The sequence below is a fragment of the Oxyura jamaicensis genome, chromosome Z (assembly GCF_011077185.1).
Source record: "Oxyura jamaicensis isolate SHBP4307 breed ruddy duck chromosome Z, BPBGC_Ojam_1.0, whole genome shotgun sequence".
In the NCBI taxonomy this organism is placed as follows: domain Eukaryota; kingdom Metazoa; phylum Chordata; class Aves; order Anseriformes; family Anatidae; genus Oxyura; species Oxyura jamaicensis.
In genome coordinates this window covers 45,452,652-45,465,648 of record NC_048926.1, presented here as the reverse complement: position 1 = coordinate 45,465,648, position 12,997 = coordinate 45,452,652, and the positions used below count along the sequence as shown (strand labels likewise).

General features: G+C 33.3%; 1 protein-coding gene across 1 annotated transcript in view; it reads right to left on the bottom strand.

Moving 5' to 3' along the window:
* The window catches only part of LRRC2 (leucine rich repeat containing 2), a 79,325-nt gene that overhangs the window by 35,982 nt on the left and 30,346 nt on the right, over nucleotides 1-12,997 (bottom strand). The window contains exons 3-4 of the mRNA XM_035310628.1: nucleotides 10,386-10,596; nucleotides 2,755-2,911 (exon numbers count right to left, since the gene is read on the bottom strand). Coding sequence (XP_035166519.1) covers nucleotides 2,755-2,911; nucleotides 10,386-10,596 — 368 coding nt within the window. The remainder of the gene's footprint in view (nucleotides 1-2,754; nucleotides 2,912-10,385; nucleotides 10,597-12,997) is intronic.

Below are 12,997 nucleotides of genomic sequence, written 5' to 3'. Positions count from 1 at the left end.
TATATATATATATATATATATATAAATATTCTTATAATCTTTTCTCTAACCCTTTTAAAGACATCCCGTTAGAATCAAAAGTAGCCCAAACACAGCTCACCAGTTTAGCTTCTGCTGGAAGATTTGTTGGTCTAAATTTGGGTTCAATTCTGGCTGAAGATTAAAGACTAAAGTACATGTCACTGCCAACTTCAACCATCTGTCATTACTCTTAAGTACGTTTTAGTTGTGTTATTTACCTACTTGTGGCTGTTTTGTAAATGGAACACAAAAAGATAGATACCTTAGCACTTAACCTTTCCAGCAACCTTAATTTCTGATTTAGCACCCATTTGTCACTCTTTGCAATGACAGAGCTCCAAAGCCAAATACAAATAGATTATTTTCCCTGTGATAATTTAGCAGTTAGAGGACTAAAGTCTGGGATTTCATTTTAAAGTAGCATTTAAAAAAAAAAAAAATCCAACATTTTTTTAAAATAAGGTCTTATTAAGATAACAAGAGTTTCCAGTGTGTAGGAAATAAAAACTTACATTGGAAGCACATCAATTTACATGTCTATAAAGAGATCATTATACAAAGTGAGAGAAAAAATTATTTGTAATTTACACCATAACAAGGGCAGCTTCATTGTGCTACTAGCAGATGTAGTAATTGTTTTGCTAAAGGTCCTATCCTAATAGGACATCGACTAAAACTGAAAATTGTTAAACAGTTTGGGCAAAAAATAAAGCTAAATAGTTTAGCTACATAGTTCAGAAGGGGATTTGTTGTATTATTTCTTTTTAAACATCAGTGAATCCAGGTCTTTGTCTGAATGAACTAGAACTGCTGCTCTGATGTGACTACTGTATGATGTGGTGTCTCAAAAGACACCATAGGTTTCAAATCCAGGTTTCTACAGATGAGGGTTTAGTACAGTCATGCTTCCTCTCATTTGATGAATCTTGGGAAGAGAAAAAAAATCTGAACAAAAGTTCACCGTTAACAAACAGTAGTGTGCTGAGTGCTGTAACATTATGTCTGAGGCAAGCAAACTACAGTTGTCTAGCATTCACTAGCCCTTCCAATCAAACATTTGCATTAAAAAAAAAAAAAAATAGCAACAAAAATATTGAAAGGAAGAAATCAACATCAACCCTGGAGGAATGAGTATAAATTGGAGGGAAAGTGGATGAATGGGGATACCACAAAAATACTGAGCAAAATTCCCATAATTCAAATGCAAGTGAAAGAATAGTGATTACTACTTAGAGCACCTGAAAATTTCTTCCTTGTTTCCCAAGAAAGGTGTCTGTTGTGCCCTTTAAATTACCCTCTACAGGAATCAGTTACGGTAGAATGATCTGTTTGTGCATCTTTATTCTGGAAACAGACTTTATTATCATTCATAATCACTTTTTCTTTGTGATCTTTTTCATTGCCAATGACCCAAATTACAAGAATTTAAGAAAAGAAAAAAAAAAGGTAGGTCTCTCTGCCTACCTTGATTGCTAAACAGCTACCCCTCAAAACTCTCTCTTTTTTGCTTTTCTTCTTCACTACCTGGTGGAAGGTGTTAGTCTATTAATCTCACTGACCCATCTGATTTCTGCAGTCAAAGTGCTGACAAAACAGTTATTGTTTATTTTATGTCCATTATCTCCTATTCATGACTTGCTTATGATTTGTCAGTATATTTAGCTTCCAGGTTGAAACTATAAAATATATCTCAATATCAGTGGGAAATTTTCTGTGTAAACGGTAACATTAGTAAATAAATCAAAATCATTAGTGTTACTCTGTCTGGCAGAAAATATAGCAGTTCTTTCTGTGTTGTTGGATGCGCTCTCCCTTTCTTCCTGTTTTTCTCGCATAAACATATGATAACAATGGAGATGAAGGCTTTAGCCTTCATTCATTGTCTGAAAGATATTAATTCACAGTGTACATAGGGATTACCAGGCACAGGGAAAACTAAGGACTACTATATTTGAAAACAAAGGTCAAGATGTCAGTACACATAGGTGCATGGATTTGATTCTCTGGGGCCCATAAACCCTCATAGTACACCCGATTCCTTCAGCTCTCAAAGGTACCACTGATTAGAGCAGCACTCTCCCAAATGCTCCAAAGAGCTCTCAAACTGTCACAGACTTTTTGTTTCTTATGCTTTAAGATCAGAAAACACAAGAGCCAAGTACTAAAATAATTATTATAGTATAGCTTAAAACAGAAAAGGTGTATAGAAGAGTTAAGAATTACATCATCACTCTAAAAACCCTGTTGTCATGTTGGAAAAAAAGAGTTTATTGATAGAAATTATTACTGAACCAATTACAAAATTGAAACAATGGATTTTATGCAAGATTATATTATCTAGATTTGTTATTACCATAATCTTATGTTTCAATTCATTTTGCTTGTAATACTGTTTCTATTTTTCCTAACCCTTGACAAGCATAAAACACTACCTGTTCTCAGAAATTATTATCCGTTTACTGAATATAGTAAATAGTTGTCCCATAGTCAGCAAAAATGTGGGTCAGTTTTTTCCACATTTGGGCCATATTAAGACCATGCAATTCAGCAACTGTAGCCACAACCAGCTAACCATAAAAATTTAGACGTGACTGTAAATTGAAAAAAAAAAAAAAAAAAAAAAAAGTGAGAACATAATTATCAGATGAATAAAAATATTTATGAATGTTAATTTTCCACCAATATAGCTAGATGACACATGTATAAATAACTGAATAGTTTGAATCAACATACCAATTTCCACTGGGAGATGGTCGATTTGGTTTTTTGACAGCTCCAGAACTCTCAGATCTTGAAACAAAGCAATGTAGTCTGGAATGGTTTTAATCAATGTATTGCTTACATGCCATTCTTTCAGAAAGGTCTGGTCTTTCAGAGATTCTGGAAATTCCTGTAAATAAGATTATATAAACAGAAATCATCAAGATATAATTTTGTTCTGTCATGTTTCTAAATAGAGTTAAAAGAAATCCCATGGCCAAATCTCAACACTTTCCCTAAATTATCTTGATGTGGAACATCATTTTGCCAAATCCTCATAGGAGTTATCTTTTGATGAGTATTGCAGATGCCTGTAACCACATAATCTTTTTTTTAGTTGTTAATGCAATTATTTTGCTCAAAAACTGAAACCTATTTGAAACACTCTGCTTGGTGCCTCCCATAGTATTTCCTTTTTCCAGCTGGAGAATTTTTCTAAAACACATTTTACTGCTTTAATTCATACTTCAAAATATGGTAAAATGCAACACGGGGACAAAATTGTGGGTGTATGGAGATTATCAATATAGGTTTTGCCACTAAAACCAGTTCTCAATATCTGCCGAGGATACAATTTTTTTTGCCAAGATAGAACATGGTCCAAGGAATAGAAACATTTCAGATAGGATAAATGCATATCATTTCTTGAAAGTCTTATTTCAAGTAGTTAACTTCATAAGTCTTTTCAACAGCTTGAGAATTATAGCTCATTTGTTTCTTTTAATAAGAACAAGAATATTCAACTTTTATATCAGTCAACCATTGCAATTAGTTCTTATTTTAGTCATAGAGAATTTATTTTCTTTAAATTATTTAGGATTGTTTTAAATACACAGCAAATAAGTTTGCTTCTGGGTAATTTTCACACAATATTTTATCTGTTCAGAATTTCCAAAGTATAACAGCTAAATTGGCTGAAGGTTTTAGAGCCTTTAATTCTTAAAAAAATGCTTCAGTTAATTGGTATTGAGTTCATATGCACACTTCTTTGAATTGTGTCACTAAATCCCTTTAACTGAATCAGATAAAAATCATTTCATAAAGCTGAAGGTCAGAACACTTAGTCAACTTACTAAACCAGCACATAATTTACCAGTCTACCCTGGATTTTATATGATTGTGTGTTAGTAACATCTGGAATAAATAATTGTGAAGAGGAGCTAATTTTGCTTGATAAAAAGAGGTTGTTATTATTTAAGCCTTTAATTCTTTTACACCTTCCAATATATTTTTCTGTGCATAAAGAATTCTACACAGTAGAAATTGCTGTTTGGTATATTTTCCTTCTAAGTTTCATAGATGCCCCAAGACATTATCTAGAGTGATGCACATAAATTGTGGGGTTTTGTTGGTTTGTTTGGTTTTGTTTTGTTTAATTCTGAACTAGGATCAATGTTGCTTAAATCTTAGATAAATTAAAACTTCTAATTAATTAAAGATATCCTGGACTGATTATCACTTTTTTTTTTTCTTTATTTCGTTGTTGCTGTCTCAAATTTCAGTTCTTTACAAATATACATCTGCAGACACTTAGCCTATATATATAGTTCTGCCTTTCTTCATGCCTTTCCATGTCTGATACGGATTTCATTTCTTGCTTCACTTTCTAACTATGTGTATATTGCATTGTGATCCAACATTTATATTTGTCAGTTTATGGCAGTTGAAAAATAAAATAGCTTAAATGCCTTAGGACAAGTAAGGAGAAATCTCTCCATCTTTCTGGTGTGGGTTTCCACTACCACACCTTCAATACTGCACATTTTTCTACAGCAAAATAAAAGAATAAATGCCACTGCAAATTCAGGTAGTATTGCTTTTCTCAGCTTTACAGAACTGAAAATGTATGACATAAGGAATAATAACATTTAACTGGAGCGTTAGAGATACTACTGTAAGAAAGAACCCTAATTCACTAAGAAAGGAGATGCATAACATTAACACAGGAGGAAAAAAATATCTGGGAACCAGATATTATTTGCCACTTTATTTCTGCTGTTGGGCCACAGCCTAGGTCTTTCTTGGTCTATTCCAGTGACCTGCTGTTTTTTAATACCTTGTTATCAAAACAGACTATCTTCCACCTCCTGACTATCAAATGCAGCTGGGAGCAAAGGATAACACTTGCCCCTATGAGGCCAACAAACCCACAGTTCTCCCAGACCAAAAGGGGTACCCCACAAACTTCTTTTTATATTTAAAAGACAATGGAGAACAAAAATCACTCTCAGATAAAGATAAAGCTGCCCAGCTCCTTCAGAAAAAAAATAAAATAGACAAAATATTTCAGTTTGTCTATGATTAATGAGAAAAAGGTTTTTTTAAAAAAAATCTTTATTAACTGTTCTTTAAACAGTGTCAAGATTCTTGTGCAATAACTGATATAAATTCAGGTATAAAGTTAAAACAATGGAAAATGTTCTATTCTTCTACCAGTTGTTTACACTCATTTTCTCTCTTTGGATTTTTTCTTTATATCTTATAATCATATTTACAATTTCCAAATCTAAGTTTACAAATTCTTTGCTATAATGTACTTTTCTTTAACATTCTCCATCTTACCATACTTTTGTTTGTGTTGCTGGTGTGATATTTTACTTCATTTACAAACTAGATAAGGATGAGAAGAGAAATTTGCACAAGTTTTATGTTTGCTTTACTCTCTGATTCCCTTGTGTTCTTTTGTAATCTTCTGCTGCCATGCTAAAGCTGGCAGCCTGCTGATAAATTACTCCATGAAGACTGACACTTGGAGGATAGCCAGTCTTTTGCATTCAACAGCAAAACAATAACTCAAACTCCTTTGACTGGGGGATGGGAGGGGGTGGAGTATGAAAAGGAAATAAATAGAAAACCTACAACCAGTGCTGATTTTACTATTTCTAATTAGGAGAGGATTTACCTAGTAGACATGAGCCTGAGTTAAAACTGTGACCAAAGTAATCAGCTCTGAAAAGTTTAAATTCTGCTTCTGTAATTTTATATATCACTGACCAAAACAAAACATTGGGTCCAAATTTCTCTCACCTTTGAGAATCGTTGGATCTAGCTCCAAAACTGGGTTAGGCAGTCTATAGGTTTTTGGGAGGAAAAAAAAAAAAAAGAAAAAAAATCTCTGAAAGTGAAATAAGCCTGAGAGATTTTCTCTGTTCATTTAATGCAGTGATTCTCTTCAATCTGTTGTGGCAAAAAAATACCTCACTGTCACTAACTGCTGGACATAAATGAAAATTTGGAAATTCTCTGTCCTCAGCGAAAAGACAAAGCATGTCAGATGGTAAAAATAGAAAACAAATACAAATCTAGTAATTAATTTGCTGACATTTGCTATGAAGAAATGATATGAAGAAGATCATGATTTACTAGTAAAGAATTTTTCCATCATTCATTCATTCATTCTTTGTGCACATTTGATATTTAAGTGGTTTAAGTCTGTTGGATCCAGATTCTCTGCTGAGGAAAATCATCACAGCCAAGTAGAGCCCTGTTCTGAGTTTGAGTGAACATCATCACCACTCATTTGCAAATCACCACTAATATTGCAAATTCACAAAAGTTGTTTTTCCTGAACTTTTTCTGAAAAAATAATTTAAAATTCACTGATCCACTAGAGAATAAACATTCATTAGTTAGAAGCAGAAAGCAAATGCTCAGAAAGGAAAAAAAAAAAAAAAAAAAAGTAAATTCATTGAAAAATTCATATGAATATTCATAGTGTTATTTTCTACAGTTTTCATTCAGCTCTAATAGCCGTGCTGTTTCTCTGAAGAAATAATTTAATTCAGTAGATACATGCTTACATGTACAAAGGATCTCAATTAAGTATTTCATCAATTCTTCATCATTCTCTCAGAGGCAAGTAATTTGAATGTACAATTCAAGAGTCCAAAGTCCCTATAGAGCTCTCTTTTACAGGGGGTTTGCTTGGAAACCTCTTAGAGAAGTAACAGTTTCTGAAACATACCTTTGGAACCTCAACTTACTTGTGGCTCAGTATACTCTTCTCAAGTCCCATGGCTTTTGTAAACACAAGAGGATTTAAGAGACTCACTGTTGGGGGGCAATATAATTGGGTTCCACACATTTTTTAAAAAGAGAAAACTCTGTCTGACTTCTTTCACAGTGCCAGATTATGAGACTAGCCTGTTTGTTGTTGCAAGATCTTTTCTCTCCTTTATTTTTTGTTATTTTAATTAATTAACTTATTAATTTATTAATAATTAATTAATTTATTAATTAACCTAGCTGTTGAAATAAACAACAACAAATTAATTAGTTAACTAGTTAATACGGTTCCCAGCTTGCAGAAATGCACCACACAGAGATGTAGACATTTGAGTCATAAATATTTGGTTGGTGTATAAGAGAGAAGACAAGGACCAGTGAATCTTATGAATGCTATCACACAACCTCTTCATTGTGGAATTCTGACAGACAAAGGTAAATCTGTCTCACTGCTGCAGTTATCAACCATAATCCATAGCCAGAAGCTCAGTAAGTACAAGTTCTTCAGGTGTAACGGCTTGATATTGATACTGCTTGCAGCATTGTTGTTCAGAAGATTTCCATTAAGATATTGCAACCAAACTGATAAACCCATAGTGACTTGAGACAACTGCAGGCTCAAATTACGTTTCAAAAATTAACTTAAAAGTGAAGCATAACTAGAAGGAATTAATGTTCCACAAGGATTACGGATCTGCATTTCCCTAGAATTCAAGTCCTAGTGTCTCTAGCTCATACTCAGTATCTATTTATTTAACCTAATATTCATTCTTTGAGTTTTATCTTTCTCAGAGATGTTAAAATAATTACTTTATAACTAAAAGGAATAGTGAGTTTTCACTTAATTAAAATACATTAGCATTTCAATAACATTTGAAAAGCAGAAAATAGGTGGTATGGAGGTCCTTAAGGAAGGAACTCCTATTAGGAATTCAAAATGTGTGACCTACTTTCATTTCCTCTATTAATAAGGTTCTGCAAAACAGACCCAAGAAGATTTTCAAAAGAACACTCTCCAGATGATTTTCAAAATACTTGTCCAAGCTATTCCAGTATACAACTGAATGTTTTATGAGACTCATTTTTAAGCTTGCACTCAACAGTGCAGAGTCAGTGCGCCAGATTCCCTGCTATGGATCTGAAGCATGAGACAATAGCCTTTTTGTAACATGTCTACATTTTTACCGTCTAGACAACATGTGTACTGATGAGTATCTGGTATAAGCTATAATTCTAATTGGCTGCAACATTTCAAGTAGCTCAATTAGTTTATTTGTGTGCTCAGCTCATTTGCTGTTGAAGTTTCTAATGACAGACCTTACATGGAGACCTCTGGGAAGGATATGGTAAAGCCACTTACTTTCTTCTTGCAAAATCCCTGTTCTGGGGATTACTCCTCTGTGAGACTTAACTTCACAGCATTCAGAAAGAAAACTGGTACAGCCTAGAAGCAAGCCCAATTCTCAAAATTAAACCTGTAAGTCATACCAACAACCTACCCAGATTTATCTGTCTAATGTCTAGAGGATATATTACTGCTTCATTGATGAGAGGAAAGGAGAAATGTAATAGAAATAGTTATCAGCTAAAAGTGTGAGAGAGAGAGACAATTCAGCAGTTAGTTCCCAAAGGGGCACTTACTGGGGCTGTGCGGTTCACTGCTGCCAAATGTAAGAGGCCAGCCAATATGAACACAAGCTAGTTAAGTCCCTGCAACACTATACAAGCAAGCCCAGTTTTGACATCTAGTGTCTGAGTGCTTAATCTCCCAAACTTTCAACTCATAGATGTATTTATGTGTAAAATCAATAACAAAAACGGAAATGCAATTGACACCACAGCTCCTGGCTACACCAAAAAAAAAAAAAAAAAAAAAAAGGATTTTGGGATGAAACTGTGCCATGTCTGAGGATATTTCTACATGGAAATTGTCAGCTAGTACAGCTTTGGTTGTACATTTTGGAATTTTCTGTAAGTGCAATTTCTTCTGAAGGACTCATGGAGGAAAAGAATGTCATGTCTGATTTTTGTTTTGGAAGTAACATGACATTTAAAGGAAAAAAATATAGAGAAATGATATTATCAAAATAACCAACTTAGATATTTGAGAAAATTACATTAAGGGGAAATAAATTTCCTTCAGAACTTTGTCAAGTGGATTTTCATATTTTTAAAATAATTCTCACCTGTTAGAGACTGCCAGTGCTCTTTGACTTCGAAAGACCAATGGTTTTCTATAAACAAAACAGTTTTGATTTTATGTTTGTCTGCAGACATCCGAATTATGTCAAAATATCTTGCTGAGAAAGCAAGATATTTTTAGCCAGGCTATATTTGGACAACAATACACAACGATTGTATGATAAGGCCACATATGATATGAAGACAGAATGAAAGTGCATGATGGTTAAGCTTGTACTGCTCAAGATGGCACAATGTATGTAACCATACATCTATACCTCTGAAATGTGATCTTTCAACATGTTATATTGAAATGAAATACCCTGGAAAACACAGTAAACTATATATGTTTCATTTTGCTTCTTAATGTAAAGCCATGTTTGTGATAGCAAAACAAAATATTAACCAATCAGCAAAAGAGAAGAAAAAGTTTTAGTTATGCAGTTCTCTGCTTCATGATGCAAAGTAAATATCTGCAGGTGGTACAATATCAGTGTTCAAGATGCTGTAATATCTCTTTTTTTTTTCCCCCTTCAAATACACATAAAAAGTTCACAATACAAGGGAGTATGCATTATGAAACTACACAGCTTTGACATCATTGTCAATATCCAAGGTCCTTGAAAGCTAAGGCATAGAATGACTCCAGCAACCAATCCCACCAGATAAATGATTGGCATTGTGTTTTCCTTTCTAGAGCTAGATGGGATCTATAATTTTTTATTTTCCAGAAATTTTGCTTACATTTTGTTTATTCAAAAAAGAATTAAAGTAAGAAAAGACCTAAAGCTGAAAAAGAAAAGACTTTCATATCTAAGTTCAAGTCTAGGACAAAGTTATGTTTTGAGGTCAACCAAAATAATTGTTTACTAGATAAGATTTATTCACCTTATAGATTGGCTTTTTCATTTGCACTTTTCTTAATGAAAATTTCAAAAATCCATTTCAAAATGATAAACTACACAAAAATAAAAAACTAATTCTAATTTTGTGATAAAAAAGCCTGTCTCCTTAATAAGGCAATGTACATTTTAAGTACATTTCAGGCAAATCATTAACAACTCTAGAAAACTCCAGGCAAACTGTAGTCCCCCTTTTGCTGAATTTCAAACTAGCATTAACTCAGAGCTCATTTTTAAGCTTGTATTTCACTTAATATATAACCAGAAATATAAAGTTATTTAAAAAAAAAAAAAAAAAAAAAGTGTGTATATGACTAGGGCCTTTAAAATATTTAGCATATTTGAAAACTAAATCACTAGTTTAAAGACAATAAATGTTTTTGTCACTTCTAACACAGGGAGAAAGCATCATTATATGTTTGGCAATGAAAAAAAAAAAAAAATGTTTTGCAGCATTAGAAGATACAGTGCAAAGCTACCCAATCTCTTTAATAAAAACATTTTTTCTATACTTACCGTCCATTGCTGCCCAGAAAGCTGAAAAATAAACTTGTTTCTTTCCTTGTTTGCTTCATCTGACAAAGCACACTTTTTCTGGAGCTGAGGAGTCTTTCCATGTGTGTCCAATATCTTCTTATCAGTGTCTACAAAACCATTCTTAAGGTATTTTGATTGGGGAATGCCTTTCTTCTGGCACTCCAGTATGAAGTTCCATTCCTGCTTTAACCTGAAATAATGACAAAAAAGTGTTTATGTGAATATGCTGAAATCACAGAGCACAGAAGTCTTAAAGCTCAACCTTTATTTGCACTAATAATTAACAAAATATAAACATGCACCTAATGTATTCATCCTTTAAAACATTTCTGGAGAAAAAGATAGAAAAAATTCCTGGAGTCATGCTTAGATTTTTGAAACTAACATATGGGCTTCAAATAAGCAGGATTTCATATAGTTTCTATAACACAGTGATACTCAGGGAGTAACAGAAAAACAGAGACTGAGCCTATTGTCACAGAAAGCAGCATGAATGATGCTCTTTATTTCAGAGGAAATGATAGGATAGAAAATACTTTCTCACAGAACAAGGAATGTTGTATGTATTAAAAAAAAAAAAAAAAAAAAAAAAAAAAAAAAGAGAGAGAGACCTGGTGATATATATGCAAAATTTTTGAGTTAGAAAAAAAGAAGTCATTTAACAAGTAAGGTGTTAGAAATATTCGCTTTTTCCTGCCCTTTCTTGTCCAAGTATAATGATCTATTTCGATTTTTAAACGTTATCTTCCAACACCAGGTGAAAGTAAAGGTCAAAGTTATCACATGCTAACTAATTTCAGTTTAAATTTCCATGTAACTTTAGGCTCACCTCCAGGGCAAAGTATTACCTATGTAACTCCAGGTGCAAATTAAATTTGACATAATTAAGCAGCGCTAAAAGCACATGCTTTAATTTAAGAGAGATTTATTTCAGCTTAGTCAATTAAGGAACAGGTTGATTAACGGAAGCAAGCCTTCCTTATACCAAAATAATACTCTGCAGAGTCTTGTTTCATAAATCGGTTCTCATATTTAGAATGATAGATTTTTTGTTGTACATAAGTTTCAATCATGTGATCCCCAACATCTGGCAAAAATTTTAAGCTAAAGACATGGAGAAAACTGACAGGTGTAGAAGGGAGTAATGCTGAGGATAACATGCCCTCTAGGGAAACAAACCCATGAATGGCACATCCTAAAAGGAGAAGAGAAGCAAGTTTGTAAAGTTTAAGCAGGAATTAATAAATATTGTAAACATATTCCTAGCTAAGCATTGGATTTGCTCTAAAATTATAAACTTTTAAATAATTATTAAAAAAAAAAAAACTTTTAAATAATACCACATTAATGACCAAGAATATGTGGTTTTAAATAATGTACAATAAATCAGTTACAAACATAGATACAAGAAAAATCTTCAAAACATGGTGCAAGTAAGCAATTTTTAGACACTCATAGAAAGATATAAGAAAAAATGATTATATATATGGGAATAGGATACTGTACATTAATAATCATATTTAACTCATTACTACAAAAATGAATATACAGGCATCAGAAATGCATGTTTAAACAGGAAGAGTGTTACTCAGGCAATAGTGAAGTACCTAGCATGAATGGGTGTTCTTACTGAAACATTAGGGAATATTGGACAAACCTGAAAGCAGAGAGCACAGCAACACTTGGAGACTTCAGCTACCCATAAACACATACCACACTAACACAATGTAGACAATATACAATTTTGCAATTCACACATGACTTTATCAAAGCAGCTTGTCTGAGAGACCATTAGAAGACTAGATCTAATTTAAAGCAACATCATACCATGCACAGATCATCAGAGAACTACAGAAGACCCCTGTTATAATAATCATCACAATGGGAGAGAGAGAGGGAGGGGAGAGGAGAGGGGAGAAGAAGGAGGAGAGGGGAGGAGGAGAGGGAAGGGGAGGGGAGCAGAGCAGAGCAGAGAGGAAAAAGTGCAGCTCACTGGGTAAAGTGCTGGCAGATTGCATGAAGACAGCACAATTTCAGAGTAAGTACATCCTAATGAAGGGATCAAGTCCTCCTCTCACTTCCAAAAATGGGAAAAAAAGAAATAACATTTATGTTAACATGAAGGAATGAGAAGGCAGTATAACTCTGACAAGTTAAAAGTAAAATCATAACTGCAGGTATATAGATGAATGGGAAAAGGATTTTTAGCACATCAGAAGCAAGAAGCCTCTCATAAAGATGGTGGGAACAATAACTTCTCAAGGTATGAAAAGAGCAGTAAAGACATACTTAAAGAAGTTATTAAGGGAGCAAGAGTTATTAAGAAAGCTGCAGAAAAGTTAAACTTACCCTTTGCTTCAGTGTTCTTTGGAGAGATCAGTATGCTCTTTAGAAGTAAACATTTTGAGAACTTACTGACATTTAAAGTGCCAATGGAGGAGGCTTAAGAATAACAGAAAAAGATACCTGAAGTAAATCTCCCAGCTTCTGTCAGTGCCTAATTATGAACTGCTTTATACCACAGCAAGCTGTGATACGTAAATGAGTAAGGAAGAAAAAAAGAAAAAAAAAAAAAAAAAAAAAAAAAAAAA